The sequence below is a fragment of the Salvelinus fontinalis genome, chromosome 10, assembly GCF_029448725.1.
Source record: "Salvelinus fontinalis isolate EN_2023a chromosome 10, ASM2944872v1, whole genome shotgun sequence".
Taxonomy (NCBI): domain Eukaryota; kingdom Metazoa; phylum Chordata; class Actinopteri; order Salmoniformes; family Salmonidae; genus Salvelinus; species Salvelinus fontinalis.
Genome location: NC_074674.1, coordinates 7,565,661 through 7,587,216, shown reverse-complemented (window position 1 = coordinate 7,587,216; position 21,556 = coordinate 7,565,661). Strand labels below are relative to the sequence as shown.

At 42.0% G+C, this 21,556-nt stretch overlaps 1 protein-coding gene across 4 annotated transcripts; it reads right to left on the bottom strand.

The window, feature by feature from the left end:
- Positions 1 to 141: 141 nt before the first annotated feature.
- Positions 142 to 13,651, bottom strand: bicdl2l (bicaudal-D-related protein 2-like). Of its 4 annotated transcripts, XM_055935600.1 has the most exons (8): positions 13,504 to 13,651; positions 10,269 to 11,019; positions 9,425 to 10,112; positions 8,704 to 8,823; positions 4,588 to 4,746; positions 3,110 to 3,201; positions 2,815 to 2,935; positions 142 to 724 (listed from the first exon to the last, which is right to left on the bottom strand). In XM_055935600.1, exons 3-8 carry the CDS (start codon positions 9,986 to 9,988, stop codon positions 398 to 400), a joined length of 1,383 nt encoding a protein of 460 aa, XP_055791575.1. In that variant the 5' UTR covers positions 9,989 to 10,112; positions 10,269 to 11,019; positions 13,504 to 13,651; the 3' UTR covers positions 142 to 397. The 4 variants fall into 4 exon arrangements, with proteins under 4 accessions (XP_055791575.1, XP_055791574.1, XP_055791577.1 ...); XM_055935599.1 differs by lacking the exon at positions 13,504 to 13,651 and having other exon boundaries at positions 10,269 to 11,922; XM_055935602.1 differs by lacking the exon at positions 13,504 to 13,651 and having other exon boundaries at positions 9,425 to 10,076; positions 10,269 to 11,922.
- Positions 13,652 to 21,556: the final 7,905 nt, after the last annotated feature.

Genomic DNA, 21,556 nt, shown 5'->3' with positions numbered 1-21,556 from the left:
TTGTCTTCCTGTCTCGGATAGTCTGCACTTGGTAAATATTATGGGTTAAGGAGAATGGGAAGTTGTGATGACATTGTGGCTGTTTTAATCCCTAATTTTTAGCTGTGTACTAGAATAAACGGCACGCTCAGCATTTGGAAGGACGTTTAAATTACTTTAATCAAAGACACGCGTTATAGTTTAATGATTACAGTTGGAGGGAATCTACAACCCAAATGTAGTATGAAGTTCACCATTACCACTGAATAATGTTTTCCTCAAGTAGAGAATTAATCTATGTGAATGTGTGTAATGCATGTCAACTATCAGCTCAATCCATGTATCTCTCCCAGTAGGAATCAGCAGTTTAAAAAATGTATAAAGTATCTATGATTTGTCCCTCTCATGCTATGTTGTATTATAAGTCTATGGTATGAAACCTCTCCAGTCTGCTGCTGCTACTCGACGACCGCGACACCGGTGACGCCTGCGCTGCATCCTGGTCACCATGACGACCCGTCTTCCCCCTCTTCAGCCTGTCCCTCCATGTAACAGGGGCCGGAGAGGGGGCAGGGGTATGGACGACCTGTCCAGGGGTGTAGGTCAAGGTGGTAGGGGTGGAGGCTAGCCTCTGTGGGGGTTCTTTAGTCCTCCTCAGCAGCCCCAGACGGGAGGGTTTCCTCTGGGCTTGTTCTGCTGCCTGCTGGCTCTGGAGCTGCTGCTGCAGGATCCTCTGGATGTCGTCCTGACACACGGAAATACATTTGTTGACATCTTTATTGACTATTGGTAAAAAACAGACAATATTGATGGATTATTTCTCATTATGGCAATCCAGTATTGCATTTATCTTTTTCTGCCCACTGCTGCAACTTTTACCTCTGACGCCTTGATAACACCTACAGCGTCATCTAGATGTGTGCAACAAAAGTTCAACATTTACCATTTCTGTCAAACTGTCTACGCATTCATTCGATAAATCCAACATATGCAGCATTCCATTGGAAATGAATGCACTTCCGGTGTACGGAAATACAATGACGCTATCGGTGTGATCGAGGAGTTAGACATCAAACTTGGTACACATTCTGACCAGTGATGAGATAAAAAGTGTGCGAACTCAGTGACTTTCAACGTGGCACTGTCATAGGATGCCACCTTTCAGTTCATAACATTTCTGCCCTGCTAGAGCTTCCCCCGGTCAACTGTAAGTGCTGTTATTGTGAAGTGGAAACGTCTAGGAGCAACAACAGATCAGCCACGAAGTGGTAGGCTACACAAGCTCACAGAACGGGACCGCCGATTGCTGAAGTGCGTAAAAATCGTCTGACCTCAGTTGCAACACACTACCGAATTCCAAACTGCCTCTGGAAACAACGTCAGCACAAGAACAGTTCTTCAGGAGCTTTACGATATCGGTTTCTTAGTTTATTTCTCTCAGATTCCGTGATTACGAACTCGTCTCATCACTGCAACTCCCCAACGGGCTCGGCAGAGGCAAAAGTCGAGTCATGCGTCCGCCAAACCGCGCTTCTTAACATCCGCTCACTTAACCCGGAAGCCAGCTGCACCAATGTGTGAAACACCTTTCAAATTAATACAGAAGTCAGCCTGCAGACGCCCGGCCCGCCACAAGGAGTCGCTAGAGTGCGATGAGTCAAGAAAACCACCCCTGCCAAACTTTCCCCTAACCCGGATGATGCTGGGCCAATTGTGTGCCGCCCTATGGGACTCCCGGTAACGGCCGGTAATGACACCCCAACACTGAGCCACTCGGGAAGCCATAAATGGGTTTCTATGGCCGAGCAGCCACACACAAGCCTAAGATCACCATGCGCAATGCCAAGCGTCGGCTGGAGTGATGTCAAGCGTGCCGCCATTGGACTCTAGAGCAGTGGAAACATATTCTCTGGAGTGATGAATCAAACTTCACCATCTGGCAATTCGACAGACGAATCTGGGTTTGGCAGATGCCAGGAGAACGTTACCTGCCCAAATGTATAGTGCCAACTAAAGTTTGGTGGAGGAGGAATAATGGTCTGGGGCTGTTTTTCATGGTTTGGGCTAGGCCCCTTAGTTCCAGTGAAGGGAAATCTTAACGCTACAGCATACTGACATTCTAGACGATTCTATGATTCCAACATTGTGGACACAGTTTGGGGAAGGCCCTTTCCTGTTTCAGCATGACAATGACCGTGCACAAAGTGAGGTCCAAACAGATATGGTTTGTCAAGATTGGTGTGGAAGAACTTGACTGGCCTGCACAGAGCCCTGAACTCAACCCCATCGAACACCTTAGGGATGAATTGGAATGCCAGCTGCAAGCCAGGCCTAAACGCCCAACATCAGTGCCTGACCTCACTAATGCTCTTGTGGCTGAATGGACGCAAGTCCCCGCTGCAATGTTCCAACATCTAGTGGAAAGCCTTCCCAGAAGACTGGAGGCCGTCATAGCAGTAAAGGGGGGACCAACTCTATATTAATGCCCATGATTTTGGAATGAGATGTTCGACGAGCAGGTGTCCACATACACTAAAGTGACCAGAAGTATGTGATGTCATATTGCACCATTAGAGGAAGCTGGTCCCTCACCACCAGATGGCCCCAGGCTCTATTACTCCATTATCATGCGAGGATACCAGCTGGTGACCGGCTGGATGCATTATACCGTGTGTGTTAAACCATGGGTAATTTGCCATTGTCCCTCATTAGTGAGAGCTTGTTTTCCACCGTAACCTCTCCCCAGCTGAGCTCATATGTTGCTACTGTACGTCTCAGACATATACATTTTTACGACTCGCTCTCTCTTTCTCTCCTCCCACCATCTTTTAGTACCTTCCAGGCCTCTAGTTCCAGTGAGAGCTCCAGTCGTTTCTGCACAGCCTCCAACAGCTGGTTGTTCAGTAACATCATCTCTGTCTTACTGCGGAGAAGCTCCGCCTCCATGGCCTTCTTCCTGTTCAACAGGAAGGGGAAAAAAAACTAAACAAAACATCAATGTGTCATTTTTCTACAGGAACAATGCAGTTCCCTCTTAGAGGAGGCATTGACACTTCTCTTTGCTGTGAATGTGTGTGTGTGTGTGTGTGTGTGTGTGTGTGTGTGTGTGTGTGTGTGTGTGTGTACTCACTTGTCCATGGCATCGTCTCTGTCACGTAGTGCCTGTTGTAGAACAGCACTGTCATCCACACCATTCCCTTTTTTAACCCAGAACTGGGAATCCTGGGGGAAACAAAACAAGAGAGAGTGGTTGGGAGAAAAAAGGCAGGTTTGTTTTATTTATATTCACAGTTATGGAATACATTGACATAAAATGGTGTTTCTTACTATTGATGACATCAGTTCTTCTGCTAGTTGGAATAAAATGTTTGCTGATGTATTCTGACCTGTGTATGTGGTGATGCATTACGCCTGGGAGTCATGTGGTGATGCATTATGCCTGGGAGGCATTTAAATGCCACCGAGTAATTAAAATTCCATTGAAACAAGTTTGAGCTAACTGAACCCATCAGGTCACATACCTGAACGGAACCAGTCTGGGCTCACCTGAGGGGCGGTGTCTAAACTCATCTGACATGAACCGTTAGCCTCCGAGCTACTGTTGGATAGGCACAGATTTACTCATCTTTGTATTCTATGGGTTTGCCTGTGGGGGTGGGATCTAAGCTCACCTAAGAGGTGTGTGAGTGGCTGAGTGCAAGCCTGGGTCACATTCACTCAACTGAGGAACTAAATGCATCCTTGAGGACCCTGGCCTAACTTGTGCTGTGTGGCTCAGTGTTAGTTTAGGTTCACCTGTGCTGTGTGGCTCAGTGTTAGTTTAGGTTCACCTGTGCTGTGTGGCTCAGTGCTAGTTTAGGTTCACCTGTGCTGTGTGGCTCAGTGCTAGTTTAGGTTCACCTGTGCTGTGTGGCTAGGAGCTAGTTTAGGTTCACCTGTGCTGTGTGGCTGAGAGCTAGTTTAGGTTCACCTGTGCTGTGTGGCTGAGAGCTAGTTTAGGGTTCACCTGTGCTGTGTGGCTGAGAGCTAGTTTAGGGTTCACCTGTGCTGTGTGGCTGAGCGCTAGTTTAGGGTTCACCTGTGCTGTGTGGCTGAGAGCTAGTTTAGGGTTCACCTGTGCTGTGTGGCTGAGAGCTAGTTTAGGTTCACCTGTGCGTTGTGGCTGAGAGCTAGTTTAGGGTTCACCTGTGCTGTGTGGCTGAGAGCTAGTTTAGGTTCACCTGTGCTGTGTGGCTGAGAGCTAGTTTAGGTTCACCTGTGCGTTGTGGCTGAGAGCTAGTTTAGGGTTTACCTGTGCTGTGTGGCTGAGAGCTAGTTTAGGTTCACCTGTGCTGTGTGGCTGAGAGCTAGTTTAGGGTTCACCTGTGCTGTGTGGCTGAGAGCTAGTTTAGGTTCACCTGTGCTGTGTGGCTGAGAGCTAGTTTAGGGTTCACCTGTGCTGTGTGGCTGAGAGCTAGTTTAGGTTCACCTGTGCTGTGTGGCTGAGAGCTAGTTTAGGTTCACCTGTGCTGTGTGGCTGAGAGCTAGTTTAGGTTCACCTGTGCTGTGTGGCTGAGAGCTAGTTTAGGTTCACCTGTGCTGTGTGGCTGAGAGCTAGTTTAGGTTCACCTGTGCTGTGTGGCTGAGAGCTAGTTTGCGTGCGACGTTCTGCAGCAGGACCAGCGCTGTATCCAGACTGCTCTCCTGAACAGATGGTTCTACTGTGCTGGACTCTGCTTCTGTCAGAGGAAGCAACAACCTCAGAACGGACTGAACGTCCTCTGTAACCTAGAGAGAGAGAAACAGTCAAGGCATTCACACAGAAGAACAGCTCCTGACTTTTATAACTTGTTTGTTAAGATCACAAGGAAAATGTGCTACAAAATATAAGTAGTCAAATTAGACAACTGAAGATCGAGGAAAAGATTGACAGAGTGAGTTTTTTTTTTTTTTTAAAGCCATCTTGATCGTGCTAAATTCAAATTTGTCAGTTAGCTTGCTAGGAAGTTAATCCCTGGAATTTGGGGAATTTTTCTTAAATTCTTCAGAAAAGTTAGCTTATAACAGTGCACCTTTTTTTGTGGGATACACAAGGCAATTCTAAGTCTTGGGGCTATTTTTGGTTACACTATCCCCAATCCAATGGAATTGCAACCCTCTGCATGCACAGTGCACTCTTCCATCACATGTACAGCTGATTCTCAAGATCTTGCACACTAATGAGATGCTACAGAGCCCACACTAATACACTGTCTGAGCCAAGGACAACATGCTTTCTGGTAAGTTTTGATTGCAATACTGGATGGGGTGAATATTTTATGACATATAAATAAAAAAATAAATAATAGTAAATACAGCAAAGTGTGTTTAATTCATTTCTAACTTGTTAACAATTTCTGCAAGTTAGTTTTTGCTACCATGTGGGTTTTCGCTTGCTTGAGCCTGCTAACTGAGTGTTAATTCACCTGTTTCCATACATTTAAAAATATATAAATATTTAACCTTTATTTAACCAGGTAGGCTAGTTGAGAACAAGTTCTCATTTGCAACTGCGACCTGGCCAAGATAAAGCAAAGCAATTTGACACATACAACAACAGAGTTACACATGGAATAAACAAACATACAATCAATAATACAGTAGAAAAAAAAGAAAAAGTCTATATAGTTAGTGCAAATGAGGTAAGATAAGGGAGTTAAGGCAATACATAGGCCATGGTGGGGAAGTAATTACAATATAGCAATTAAACACTGGAATGGTGGATGTTTCATTTATCTTACAAAGAAGTTGTGTAATCTAACTGCTTAACTATTCATCTGTACATGGAATTGTATTTGTTTTTCTACTCATTTTTTTCTAATCTTTACAGGGAAATGCCACCATCTGATGTGTGGAGACTGCAGCTAATTTAGAAGGAAAAGCTGTGTACATTTGCAAACACTGTGCCAAATCATATGTGAAGAATGCAACAGATGCAGAATCATCTGGCCAAGTGCATAAAGTTCCCTCAGCGCTCACAACAAGCAACCTCTGACAAAATTCCATCTACTTCCATTTGGGGTGAAAATTATGAATCAGACACCACAGACAAGGGACAACAGACACACCGGTCTCTACATTGCAGATGAGCTAAAGGCAGTCATCAATGACCTTGGACCACAAAAGGTATTTGCACTGGTGAGACAATGCTGCGAACATGAAGACTGCTTGGTCTAAAGTGGAGGAGACCTACCCTCACATCACACCCATTGGCTGTGCTGCTCATGCATTGAATCTGCTCCTCAAGGACACCATGGCACCGAAAACAATGGATACACTCTACAAGAGAGCCAAGGAAATGTTTAGGTATGTGAAGGGTCATCAAGTTATAGCAGCAATCTACCTCACTAAGCAACGTGAGAAGAACATTGAAGCTGCCCAGCAACACCCGTTGGGGTGATGTTGTCATCATGTTTGACAGTCCTGGAAAGATAGGAATCTCTCGAAGAAATGGCCATATCAGTCTGCAGATATGGACAGCCCTATCAACAGGATCCTCCTGGATGATGTATTTTGGGAGATGATGGTAAGCACCCTGAAACCTATAGCAGTAGCCATTGCACGGGTTGAGGGAGACAATGCCATCCTGTCTGATGTTCAGACTCTGCTTGCAGATGTAAGAGAAGAAATCCGTACTGCCCTGCCCACTTCACTGTTGCTCCAAGCAGAAGAAACTGCAATTCTGAAATGCATCAAAGAGCGTGAAGACTTCTGCCTGAAGCCCATACACGCCGCAGCGTACATGTTGGACCCCAAGTATGCTGGCAAGAGCATCCTGTCTAGTCCAGAGATCAACAAGGCCTATGGTGTCATCATTCCCATGTCTCACCACCTTGGCCTGGATGAGGGCAAGGTTCTTGGTAGTCTGGTGAAGTACACTTCCAAGCAAGGGCTTTGGGATGGAGATGCAATATGGCAGTTGTGCCAACATATCTCATCAGCCACCTGGTGGAAGAGACTTTGGAAGAGACTTTCCCCTGTTGCCTCCATCTTCCAAATCCCACCAACATCAGCCGCCTCAGAACGCAACTGGTCCTTATTTGGGAACACACACAGCAAAGCAAAATTCCAGCAAAATTCCAATTGGCTATATTAAAACTGTTTAATTTGAACCTGAGTGTAGGTTACTTCCCTGGCGTCAGGAAACAAGGACTCATAACCCCAATCTTTAAGAACGGAGACAAATTTGACCCTAACAATTACAGAGGTATTTGTTTGAACAGTAACATGGGGAAAGTTTTCTGTAGTATTATAAATGTAAGAGTTCTAAACTTCCTTAATAAGCACAATGTCTTGACTAAAAGTCAAATTGGATATCTACCAAAAACATCTCACGACATGACAATTAAATCCTTGGCAATAAATGGAGCATCAGAATTGGCAAGAAATTATTTAACCAGGGGCCTGGCCTTTGCCAGGGTTGCAATCGCAGCCCTGCGCTCTTGGCCACTATTCTAGAAAAATCCTCAGCCCCTGTTGTTGGTCTCCACAATACAGAGGTTAAATGCCTGCTCTTCGCAGATGATCTGTGCCTGCTGAAACCCACAGCACATCACATTGAGCAGTACTGCCAGACCTGGGCCTTGGCAGTAAATCCCCAAAAGACTAAAACAATGATTTTCCAGAGAAGATCTTAGGGAATTAGACCAAAGTTCTCGATTGGTACAAAATATGCAGAGTACTGCACATACTACAATTACTTAGGTTTAAAAATAAGCTCAACTGGACACCTTAATGAGGCAGTGAATGAATTGAGAGAGAAAGCATGCAGGGCATTCTACACCACTAAAAAACGAATCCAAATAGAAATACCTCGTACAGTTTGGCTAAAACTAATTGAATATGTAATTGAATCAATTGTACTTTATGGCAGCGAGGTGTGGAGTCCACTTGCAAAACAAGATTTCACCCAATGGGGCAAACACCTACAGTACATGTCCAGAGAAAAACTACAACAATGCATGCAGGGCAGAATTAGGCCAATATCCACTAATAATAACTCAAAAAAAGAGCAATGAAGTTTTGAAAACATCTCAAACATGGTGACCCCTTCAAATAATTTACCAAGCCCTGCAATGCCAGAAAATATTTCCCTCATCCAACTGGTCCTGGGAATGAGTTCACAAATCGGTTCTACTAATACACTGAAGCCTCAGGACCAGAACATTCAATCAATCAGAATAAACCAAATGACACAGTCAAAACAAAAACTACATTACCCATTGGGAAAAACAAGCACAAAGCAAAATCCTGTGCTATCTGGCTATAAATCGACAGTACACCATGGCAAACTGTTTGACCACGGTTACTGATTAAAACCTTAGAAAAACTTTGAAAAAGTACAGGCTCAGTGAGCACAGCCTCCCTATAGAGGAAAGCCTGTGCAACCACTGTACCACAGCAGAACCCGAGGCAGAGCTTTATTTCCTGAGGGAGGAAGGGGGTGAGAGAAGGATGAGGGAGGGGAAAGAGTTCAAAATAAACACAGACTTCTAAAGGTGACGTGCTTCACAGTAACAGAAAGGATTCAGTCCTGTTAGCCTACTCCCAGACTCCATTCAAGCCCTGTTGTCATGTGATTCTTGTTATTCAGCCTCTATCCATCACACTGATCTTGTTTCTGTATGTTTCAACAATTGCATGACCTTTGAAATTACTTTTCAAATATATGGTTATGCTTGACTGTATTTGAAGTGTGTGTGTTACCTTCTCCCTGTGTTGGCTCCATCCCGGTTCGTCTCTGTTCTCCTGTAGTTTGTCCACCTGAGCCTTCAGCCTCAGACTGCGTCTCACTGACAGCGCCACCTCCCGACGCACTTCCTTCAACTACACACAAACACGTTTGTAAAGAAGCATGTTTAACAAATTCCTACAGGTGTTGCTGAATTTCCTCTTCCCTTCAACTAGACACACACAGACAGGGTTACATGCAAAACACACACACCACACCTCCCGAGGCACTACCTTTAACCATGCACGCACACACACCACCTCCCGAGGCACTACTTTTAACCACGCACGCACACCCTTCAGCTAAGAATAAATGGTGTCATGAAAAACTCAGGCTCAGTTGTAAACAGTGCTAATCCAGATTCCTGGAAGATGACACAGCAGAGACAAATCCTGTTGTACTGGATACGCATGTGACAGCTCATATTACACACGCACACAGATACACCAGGCCCCTCACTGATAAGAGCCCAAAGAGAGACAACAATATTCCCTTCAGCCACAAATCAAACCTGTCTCCATGAGCTGATAACATTCTATAGCAGAGTATGACACACTTGTACTGAACGAGGTGAAAGATATGTTCTGATCCAAGATCTTTGAAAACCATAACAAGTACTGCGTCAAATTACATTCAATATACTTTCTTGGCTGCACAGCACACACATGTTATTTTTGTCCGTCCTCACTCTCTCACCGTGTCTGACACTGGTCCTAATGTTCTGCGTCTGCCGAGCTGTCGTTCACTCCTGATGAGGTCCGGTAAGGTTCTGTCTACGTAGCTCCGTCTGAAAGGGCTCTTATCCTCACTGACCTCATCAGAACCATCTCCCTCACTGACCATGGTCAAACCACCTGGATCGCCATTCTCTATGGCCAAACTCTCCTTGACCATGGCCAGCTCACCAGAACCATCAGGACCAGCATCTTCTGCGGTCAAAGACGGCATCAAGCAGGTACTGGTCATGGTCAACAGATCATGACAATTGTCCCCCTCTTCGGTCAGCGAAGTCGACCCTTCTGTGACCACATCCTCCTTCTCTGGGTCATCCTCTGGTTCAGTCATGGTCGAGCTTGAATCGTCCTGTGTTTGTATTTCCTCTCTCAGTATTGTAGACCGTGTGGTTGAACTGCCACAGACAGTGCCAGGCAGCTGGTGTCCATCTTCCAGGGTGTGCAGGGAGTAGCAGAGTTGTTCCATGGCAGTGAACTGTGGTCTCAGTCTCTCGTTCAGGATGGAGAAAGGCACAGGGTCTCCCATGGTATAATAGAGGGGTCACAACCACCAAACAGTAAACCGACAAGAGGAGAGTTCGAGAGAGAATTGAAGAGAGGAGCTCACAATCTCACTGGGACAAAAAAAAAATACTGGCAGTGAGAAGAGGCTATGACAGAGTGAGAGAAAAATAGAGTGAGAAGGGGAGGGAACAAAACACAGAATGTTTACCAACTGGTTTTTCCTGAACTTTGAGTAACCAGAATAGGACCAACATATCTTGTGTGATGTCATCGAGTGATGTCAGAGGAGGCTGCACCCTCACCTTTTTTTCTCCCTTTAACTTCTATTGCTACGGTGATGGTAGCCTGGATACGGGCACGTCAACATTTCAGGGCTTGGACCTTTGATGTCCTAACACAATCAGAGACAGATTACAGACATGACGTACGATACCTATCTGTTTATACTGCCCTGTCATCATATAACAATGCCAAGCTACACATACACCATTTCAGAAGGGATGAGGAGCAAATGTGTGAGAGAGATAAGAGGCAAGACATGGGAGGGAGAGTACAAAAGAGAGAGGTCGTTCCACCAATTCGGTGCCTTTTGAGAAGTTTCGCTTGGTAAAAAAATATATATACAGTACCAGTAAAATGTTTGGACAAACCTACTCATTCAAGGGTTTTTCTTTACTTTTACTATTTTCTACATTGAAGAATAATAAACACATAAGGAATCATGTAGCAACTAAAAAAAGTGTTAATCAAATCAAAATATTTTTGATTCTTCAAAGTAGCCACCCTTTGCCTTGATGACAGCTTTTCACTCTCTTGGCATTCTCTCAACCAGCTTCACCTGGAATGCTTTTCCAACAGTCTTGAAGGAGTTCCCACATATGCTGAGCACTTGGCTGCTTTTACATCACTCTGCGGTCCAACTCATCCCAAACCACCTCAATTGGGTTGAGGTTGGGTGATTGAACAGGCCAGGTCCTCTGATGCAGCACTCCGTCACTCTTCTTATTGGTAAAATAGCCCTTACACAGCCTGGATGTGTGTTGGGTAATTTTCCTGTTGAAAAACAAATGATAGTGGGACTAAGATCAAACCAGATGGGATGGCGTATCGCTGCAGAATGCTGTGGGAGCCATGCTGGTTAAGCGTGCCTTGAATTCTAAATAAATCACTGACAGTGTCACCAGCAAAGCACCCCCACACCTCCTCCATGCTTCACAGTGGGAACCACAAATGCAGAGATCATCCGTTCACCTACTCTGCGTCTCACAAAGACACAGGGGTTGGAACTAAAAATCTAAAATTTGTACTTATCAGACCAAAGGACAGATTTCCACCAGTCTAATATCCATTGCTCGTTTTTCTTGACCCAAGCAAGTCTTCTTAATGGTTTCTTTGTAGCAATTTTATCATGAAGGCCTGATTCACACAGTCTCCTCTGAACAGTTGATGCTGAGATGTCTGAATTTATTTGGGCTGCAATTTCTGAGGCTGGTAACTATAATGAACTTATCCTGTGCAGTAGAGGTAAATCTGGTGCTTCCTTTCCTGTGGCGGTCCTCATGAGAGCCAGTTTCATCATAGCGCTTGATGGTTTTTCCGACTGCACTTGAAGAAACTTTCAAAGTTCTTGACATTTGCGGATTGACTGACATTCATGTCTTAAAATAATGATGGACTGTTTGCTTATTTGAGCTGTTCTTGCAATAATATGGACTTTTACCAGATAGGGCTATCTTCTGCATACCCCCAACCCATACCTTGTTACAACACAACTGACTGGCCGAAACGCATTAAGAAGGAAAGAAATTCCAGAAATGAACTTAACAAGGCACACCTGTTAATTGAAATGCATTCCAGGTGACTACCTCATGGAACTGGTTGAAAGAATACCAAGTGTATGCAAAGCTGTCAAGGCAAAAGGTGGCTACTTTGAAGAATCTCAAATATAAAATATTTTGATTTGTTTAACACTTTTTTGGTTACTACATGATTCCATATGTGTTATTTCATAGTTTTGATGTCTTCACGATTATTATACAAGGTAGAACATTGTAAAAAAAAAAAAAAAAAAAAAAAACCTTGAATGAGATCGTGTTCAAACTTTTGACTGGTACTGTATATATATATATATATATATATATATATATATATATATATATATATATATATATAAATAAAACTTGATTTCACATTTTAACATTTGTCATAAAGAGCACTTGTTCAGCTTCATAAAAATAAATAAAAATTCACATCTCATGAGGTTAAAGAGCGACTGCCCCTGAAAAACAACTTCTCGTTTTGAAAACGGCCTGTGACATATGAGTGAGAAACATTTATTATAGTGTTAAAATTTACTACAAAGTGTAAATTGAATAATTTTGGTCATAAAATAAGTCTCGTCCAAAATTGAGATTTGTGAGATAAGAAAAAAAATATGTAAGTCACGGAATGAAGGGTACCTTTAACAGTGTTCCTCTGGTTGGGTTTATTTCAATCCTTCCCACATGCCCACAGTGCTCAAGTAATGGTCAATTTGGTACAGGGCTGTACAGGGCTGGTTAGGGACCATCAGTAAATTACACAATATAGTTAATACAATATTTTTGAAATGTCAATAGCTGCATATTTCAAAATGACTTAACTCTTTACAAACTATAAATTGTAGAAATTCATATAAATATTGAAAGAATTTAATGAGACAACTAAAAGATGTGCAACATGAAAATAGTCACAATTACATTGTGTAATTTATTGACGATCCCGTAACTAGCCCCAGAGATAAGCTATCCAATGTCAAACCAATTTTGCCCTGTTCGCACACTAGCCGGCTGAAGCCAATTGTAGAAAGAAGTTGGCCTTGGCGACTTCAAGACATGGTTAAACTGTTTCTCGGTTATCTAGATGGGTGAGCGGCTGTAACGGTGTATGGTTTTGGCAGAGTTAATGTACAAACGTTTGCCACGTCACAAACCACCCAAGACAACTCTTGTCTGGTTTCAGTCTGAATCAGTCATGGCCGCTTCATTTCTTAATGACCAAGACGAAAAGCTAGGGCAAATCAGGAAATTCAGCCCCCTTAACTCTCGAGTCAATTTTCGCGGCCCTACGGAAATCAAATTAACATAATTAAACATCCTAATATAAAGCTAAAGGTATATGTTTTTTTGTATTGGCGGAGTCTCAATTCAACGCATTGGTGGAGGAGCTAAAGTAGTGTTTGTCAGAACATGATACATCGCGAAAATTTGTCTTCCCACGAAAACGTCTAATGTCCGAACGGTTTGACATACAAAATATTAAAAGATTACTCTCACGAACATGTACATGTCGGTGGTTTTGCTCTACAACCCCCACAACAGTCACTTATTAAGTGACAAAAAGTAGCGATTTAATCTTAAAATCAACCATAAATCCAAATGCGTCACAAAAAGCATTTCTAGCCTGTCTATCTATGTATAGGTAACAGGGTTGGCGTGTTATGCTTGACCCTCTACATTTTCCACCAGAATATTGCCAAAAAGAGTAGAACCAGCTCACCTGCTTTTACTCACCGGGCTCTATTGTTGGCTGGCGTTAAACCAGTGTAATTGTCAATCGCACGCTTGTTTGCTTATTCAACCTGTTAAAGCAAGTTCTCTATTTTAGCACCATGATTGGTCATTTACCTGTCTTACATGTGACCCACCATGTCTTTTCGGGCTTATGTTCCAAAATTAGATTTGTATTTATTTATTTTATGGATAAAAGTACAGACTTCTAAATGGTTTATCATACCTTGTAATTGGACTTCTAAATGGTTTATCATACCTTGTATTTGGAGAAACATGGGAAGGTAATGCTGCTTTTAAAATTGATACAAGTATAATACCATTTAGGAGAAAAGGGCATTTAAACATTTTGCTGCGATTTTCACACTTGCTCTAATCATTGGGAAACATATTTAGAAAAGTAATAATTTTACCAAACTGCCTAAATGGATTCTCTGAACGTTATCTCACCAAGTTCCCCCATTTGGCAAACCATTAACAGTATTACATTGCCTATTGTTGTATAATAAAGATAACCTTTCACATTGACCAGCTACCGTGTTTACGGCCATTTAGCCTCGTTCACACGCTCTTAAGCAACGGATCTATTACAGAATTCCCATGAGAACACGTGACTCTGGCCATGTGCTAAAGCAGTGAGGTAGTGCTTAAAAAACAATCAAATATTTAAAGAGTAAAAGACTACTAAAGGTGGCAGCCTACAATTAGAAAAACTTAAAACCGACAAACAGGCTTAGGTCTATCAAATGAGATCCGTTGTGACTTTGGTTCAGGTCAGGATCAAATCCGATTTTATTTGTCACATGCACTGAAAACAACAGCTGTAGACTTTACCATAAAATGCTTACTCAAGAGCACTTTCCCTACAATGAGTAAAAAAGTAAAAATAGCCAGACTACATAAAGAGTCAATGTACAGGGGTACGAGGTAGGTATGAACAAATGAATCTCGCCTGAGAGCCTATTTCTGTCCTGCACTTTGAAGCAGGACATATAATGTCCATGTCCAACGTCCATATACTGAACAAAAATATAAACCCAACATGCAACAATTTCACTGATTTTACTGAGTTACAGTTCATATGAGAAAATCAGTCAATTTAAATAAATACATTACTGTACGGAAACACCGTACAGTTGGCGACCGATGTCAGCATGCATGTGCCCGGCCTGTCACATGGAGTCGCTAGAGCGAGATGGGACAAGGACATCCCGGCCGGCCAAATCCTCTCCTAACCTGGACAACGCTGGGCCAATTGTGCGCCGCCGGCTGCAACAAAGCCTGGGATCAAACCCTAGCGATGCAGTGCCTCAGACCGCTGCACCGTCACTGTATTTTTGTGCATTCAAATTGCCATCGATAAAATACAATTGTGTTCATTGTCCGTAGCTTATGCCTGCCTATAACATAACCCCACCGTCACCATGGGCCACTCTGTTCACAACATTGACATCACCAAACCGCTTCGACCATGTTTGGGATGCTCTGGATCGACGTGTACGGCAGCGTGCTCCAGTTCCCGCCAATATCCAGCAACTTTGCACAGCCATAAAAAAGTGGGACAACATTCCACAATCAACAGAGTGATGTGAAGGAGATGTGTCACGCTGCATGAGGCAAATAGTGGTCACACCAGATACTGACTGGTTTTCTGATCCACGACCCTACATTTCTTTCAAAGGTATCTGTGACCAACAAATGCATATCTGTACTCACAGTCATGTGAAATCCATAGATTAGAGCCTAATGCATTTATTTTAATTGACTGATTTCCTTATATAAACTGTAACTCAGTAAAATCGCTGAAATTGTTTGCATGTTGCGTTTATATTTTTGTTCAATGTAGATAGCTATTTAACTATCATTTCATTGTGGCTAGTTAGCTTAGCATGTGTCCCTATCACTTAACATTGGGTTTGATTAGCTTGCTAATCAATTAGCATTCACAGCACAGTGGCTATTTCAAATCAAATCAAAGTGTATTGTGGAAGATGTTATTGCGGGTGTAGCAAACTGCTTGTGCTTCTGGCTCCGACAGTGCAGTAATATCTAACAATTACACAACATATACCCAATACACACATCTAGTAAAGAAATGGAATTAAGAATATAAAAATATATGGACAAGCAATGTCAGAGCGACATAGAACAAGATACAGTACATACATATGAGATGGGTAATGCACGATATGTAGACATTATTAGACTAGTGTTCCATTTATTAAAGGGGCCAGTGATTTCACGTCTATAGGCAGCAGCCTCTATGTGCTAGTGATGGCCATTTAACAGTCTGATGGCCTTGAGATAGAAGCTGTTTTTCAGTCTCTCGGTAAGCCTATTTTCAGTAGCTAACTGGTTAAACATGACAAAGATTATCATCATATCATGCATGATTTAGCACATCAGCAATCAACATTAACAGCACAATGTAACTGGCCAGCTCAGCCACTGTAGCTAGCTGGCAATAACTTACCTGTTACCTGTATAACGTTACCTAACTCATAGCTAACAATGAAAACTATGTTTTGATACAGTTGAGGCAATCACGTATGTAGCAAGTGCACCTGCTGTGTATGGATTATGATGATGATTCATGGCAGACTGAAACCTTTTCTAAAAAATCATTCCCACTCGGCTTCAACCAGACTGCTTTTGCCAACAGTACAGTAGACACAAGCTGTATCGATAACAGCAGCTGTATTCAGAACAACACTGTTATTGAAAGCTGTAGCTACATTTCGCATGTTGTCCATGAAGAAAAATATGATTAAATCCAATGATTGATCTTTCAAATATCCGCGGTAGCAGAAATCAGGACGTGCCATTTGAAATATAAGCATTGAGTGACAGAATGGACTCTCTTTCTCGTGAAAGTCCCAGCACCCTCACTATCTCAACCAGGGCAGGTTCTGTATTTTCTGTGTTTGCTAAACAGCTTCTCGATTTCATATTTTATTTAGTTTTACAGGTTAGATACGACGTGGTTATTAAGGCACATGAAAGTTCATATGTTCAAAAAGGCATTGAGCTGAAAAGTAGGAAAACGTGTCTTATGCCCACCCTTATGAAAAAACATTGCGGTCAGAGTGAACAATGCTGCAAATACTGCGTCCAAAATAATAGTTTTTTTTACTACAGTCATTTTTGCAGTGTAATCTGAAATGACTATGTCCAAAATACCACAGTAGACTGCAGTTACTGCACCTTTACTGCTGTTTCAAAACTGAAAACTTTTTTTGTAAGGGATATAAACATGGAACAAGGGAGATGTGCTTTTTGTGCCCATAACCTCTAAACCAAGCATAGCCACTCCTCCTCTCAATGTAGGCTGTTTTTTTTTGTCCTGCCCAATGTATTTGCCAAGTAATCAAGACTAGCAATAGGGTTTGGCTCTTGAGATCACTTTAAAATAAATATGAGTCTGTATGGTAAGAGTGAGCGGACATCCCCGTTTTATCTACTTAGGCTATTACATTATTTTAGACAGCTCCTGTTATTATTTTGGATGTGTGTAAAAAAACAACATGTAGGCTATATGCCCTTACCATGCTATAATGAACCCTGCATCAGCAGCAGTCTGGTGTTTTTCTTATTCTGGCCATGCATTCGCCAAGTAGCCTATATCCATAGAAGGTTTCTAAATGGTCTACTCGTAAGGCTTTTACCAGCAGGCTTTGGTATTATTAATAATTCACATAGGCCAAGGATAGTAGGGGGTAACTAGACCCCTGTAATTTACATAAAGACCACAAGATGTCACCAAATTATTTCCCCAAAACTTTCCCTGCCTGTCACTGTTCTTGCTGAACAAAAAAAAATCCTCAGTGTCATCACAACTTTTGGAGATAATTCAGCAAAATAATTTTGTGGTAGGTTGATCCATTTTTTTTACATTTTGAAAAAGTTGTAGATATATTCCAATTAAGTTTTCCACCAATGTTCCTTATAGGACACATCACTGCACTCTATACTGTTCGGTAAACTGGTCATCTTTGTATACCCGTCGCAAGAGCAACTGGTTGTTGCTTATTTATAAAACCCTCTTAGGCCTCACTCCCCCCTATCTGAGATATCTACTGCAGCCCTCATTCTCCACATACAACACCCGTTCTGCCAGTCACATTCTGTTAAAGGTCCCCAAAGCACACACATCCCTGGGTCGCTTGTCTTTTCAGTTCGCTGCAGCTAGCGACTGGAACGAGATGCATTAAACACTCAAACTGGACAGTTTTATCTCAATCTCTTCATTCAAAGACTAAATCATGGACACAATTACTGACAGTTGTGGCTGCGTTGCGTGATGTATTGTTGTCTCTACAGTCTTGCCCTTTGTGCTGTTGTCTGTGTCCAACAATGTTTGTACCCTGTTTTGTGCTGCTGCCATGTTGTGTTGCTACCATGTTGTCGCCATGTTGTGTTGCTACCATGCTGTGTTGTCGTGTGTTTCTGCCATGCTATGTTGTCGTCTTAGGTCTCTCTTTATGTAGTGCTGTGTTGTCTCTCTTGTCGTGATGTGTGTTTTTAAAAACCATAGCTGATATGGCTGACTTGCTAAATAAATATGTTTTCTACTGGCTCCTTGTGGATTTGTGTAACTGGATAACAACTGTTTCTTTAAGTTACCATACCCAGAGAGAGTGAGAAAGCGAGAGAGAGAGAGACGTGGTTAGCCTACCATTTGAAGTATTTTATTATGTGGTCTAAAAAGGAAAGAAAATACCAACATGAGTATCCACATTTTTAGACAATATACAGACAAAACAGCCCTCCCAATATGAACTGGAATTATATTGTTCTACTACTGTACTTTTTGTTAACAAAAAATTTTGAAAGGAAAGAGACTGTCACTGGCAAACATAGTAACAGACCCAACCACATTAAATAGTATCCCCTCCTCATGTAGAAAAGCACATGAGCTAATTATAATACACAAAGTTAGCAAAAAAAGGAAATGCATAATGGCAACATTGCCTAAAATTATGAGTAAGATACTGATGTGATAGACCTATAAAATACCTATATATATAACAATTGAGATGTACAAACTATGGCATAAGGGAACGATGAGCGTATAAGAAGCAAGCCATAACTTTGATTAAGACATTGATTTGATTTGAATAAGCGAGCTGAGACGGACGTAGTCACTATGATTATTTGTTCAGCACTTGCAATAATAACACTTATGGCAGTATGGAATAATACTACATACTATAAACAATATGTAAAGCAGCATTGGCAACTCTAACATCAATCTGAAGGATCCGCCCCTTTTTTCAATTTTCGCCTAAAATTACATACCCAAATCTAACTGCCTGTAGCTCAGGACCTTTATTTAATTTATTTTTTTTTTTTAATTTTTGAAGCAAGGATATACATATTCTTGATAGCATTTGAAAGCAAATACTTAGAAGTTTGTGGAAATGTGAAATTAATGTTGGAGAATATAACACATTAGATCTGGTAAAAGACAGTACAAAGGGAAAAAAATTGGTAAATTTTTTTGCACCATCATCTTTGAAATGCAAGAGAAAGGCCATAATGTATTATTCCAGCCCAGGCGCAATTTAGATTTTGGCCACTAGATGGCAGCAGTGTATGTGCAAAGTTTTAGACTGATCCAAATAACCATTGCATTTCTGTTCAAAATGTTGTATCAAGACTGCCCGAATGTGCCTAATTGGTTTATTAATAACTTTTCAAGTTCATTACTGTGCACTCTCCTCAAACAATAACATGGTATTCTTTCACTGTAATAACTACTGTAAATTGGACAGTGCAGCTTGATTAGCAAGAATTTAAGCTGTCTGCCAATACCAGATATGTATATGTCCTGGGAAATGCTCTTGTTACTTACAATCTCATGCTAATCGCATTAGCGCACAATAGCTCAACCTTCCCGTGGGTGGGACACCGATATGTAAAGATCCTTAAGAGTTATTAAAGAATACTAACAGTCATTCAGTAGAACATATGGCTGAGACGTATCAAAGTAACATGAAGTTGTCGTGGAAATTCACCTCTAAGGACTCAAACTCAATGTAAATTAATCAATCTTTATTATAACGTCCGGAGATGTTCACAAACTCAATTCAAACTTGATTAAAACTCCGAAAAGGGCTTTCCCTTTCAGTCCTTATATACTTATTAATGTTGGTTACTGCATGTTACTGACAAGGCTTCTCTCAAAGCTGAGACCTTGAAACTGAGATACTCCTCTTGGTTCCCAGGGCAATGTTCTAGGCGTACCGGCAAGGGGTCTGAGGAGGAGGTCACAGTCACCTGCACGAACCAAGATAGAATGAGAGGAGATGCGATGTACAATTCAAGGCTTATTTCCATGCCCTCTGATTAGTTGGGAATGGCAGGACAATGATGGGTGAGGGATAACTAAGGTAGGCTGAGCAGCCAAACTAACGGGACTTAAGGGAAACTGAAGGGACTGTGAGGGGAAGTTAGGTAGAGAGGAGAGGAGTAGGACGGCCATTTTTTACACCATGTTTCATCAAAATGTACAGCTGTGAGTCATACGCATAGCAGTGAAAGTTGACATTGTGTTTCCGAATGACATCACAAAGATGTAGAATATATAGTGAAAACAATAGTTGTGCTAAAACGTAACCTTACGGAACACCGACAAGAGGACTGACCATATACAGAGACAAACTAATATCTTTCTGACAGATAAGATCTAAACCAGGAAAGAACTTGTCCATGTAGACCAATTAGGGTTTCCAATGTCTCCTAAAGAATGTGATGATCGGTGGTGTCGAAGGCGGCTCTAAGGTCTAGGAGCACGAGGACAGAGGCAGAGCCTTGGTCTGACGTCATTAAAAGGTCATGTACTACCCGTCATAATACTGAGTGCAGTCTCAGTATTAAGTATTAAAACCAGACTGGAGCGTTTCGTATACATTATTTGTCTTCAGGAAGGCAGTGAGTTGCTGCGCAACAGCTTTTTCTAAAATGTTTGAGAGGAATGGGAGATTCAATATAGGCCGATATATTTAAAAAAATTATTGGTCAAGGTTTGGCCTTTTCAGGAGAGGATTTATTACGGACACTTTTAGTGAGTTTGGTCCACATCTGGAGGACAGGGAGCCATTTATTATGTTCAACATAGGAAGGCCAAGCACAGGAAGTAGCGCTTTCAGTAGTTTAGTTGGAATAAGGTCTAGTAGAAAGCTGGAAGGTTTAGAGACCATGACTATTTTTGTAAATGTTTCAAGAGATACAGGATTAAAAAACTTTAGTGTGTCCAGGAAACTGTAATTTGCTTTCTAATGATCATGATCTTTTCATCAAAGAAATTCATGAATTCGTCACTGCTGAAGCGAAGGTCTTCCTCTCCTCGGGAATGCTGCTTTTTAGTTGGCTTTGCGACAGTATCAAAAATAAATGTTGGATTGTTTTACTTTCCTCAATCAGGTTGGAAAAGTAGGCTGATCGAGCAGCAGTGAGGGCTCTTCGATATTGCACGGTACTATCAGTCCAAGCTAGTCGGAAGACTTCCAGTTTAGTGGAGTGCCATTTCTGTTCCAATTTTCTGGAAGCTTGCTTCAGGACTCGGGCAATTTCTGTATACCAGGGAGCTAATATCTTGTGACACATTTTTTGGGTTTTTAGAGGAGTGACTGCATCTAGGGTATTACACAAGGTTACATTTAGATCATCGGTTTGGTGGTTAACAGATTTTTGTTCTCCAACGTTCTTGGGTAGGTGGAGGGAGTCTAGAAGGGCATCTATGAATCTTTGGGCTGTCCAAGAATTGGGCTGTCCAAGAACAGTTTTTGATAATCCTTGGTTGGGATCTGAGCAGATTGTTTGTTGCGATTGCATATGTAATAAGATGGTGGTCCAATATTCCAGGATTATGAGGAAAAACATATAGATCCACAATATTTATTCCAAACAAACAGAATTAGATCCAAGGTATGACGGTTGCAAAGCATAGGTCCGGAGACAAAACCCAATGAAACAAAACCCAGTCCGGTCCGTAGGTCCGGAGACGAAACCCAGTACGATTGGACAAAACCCAATGAGTC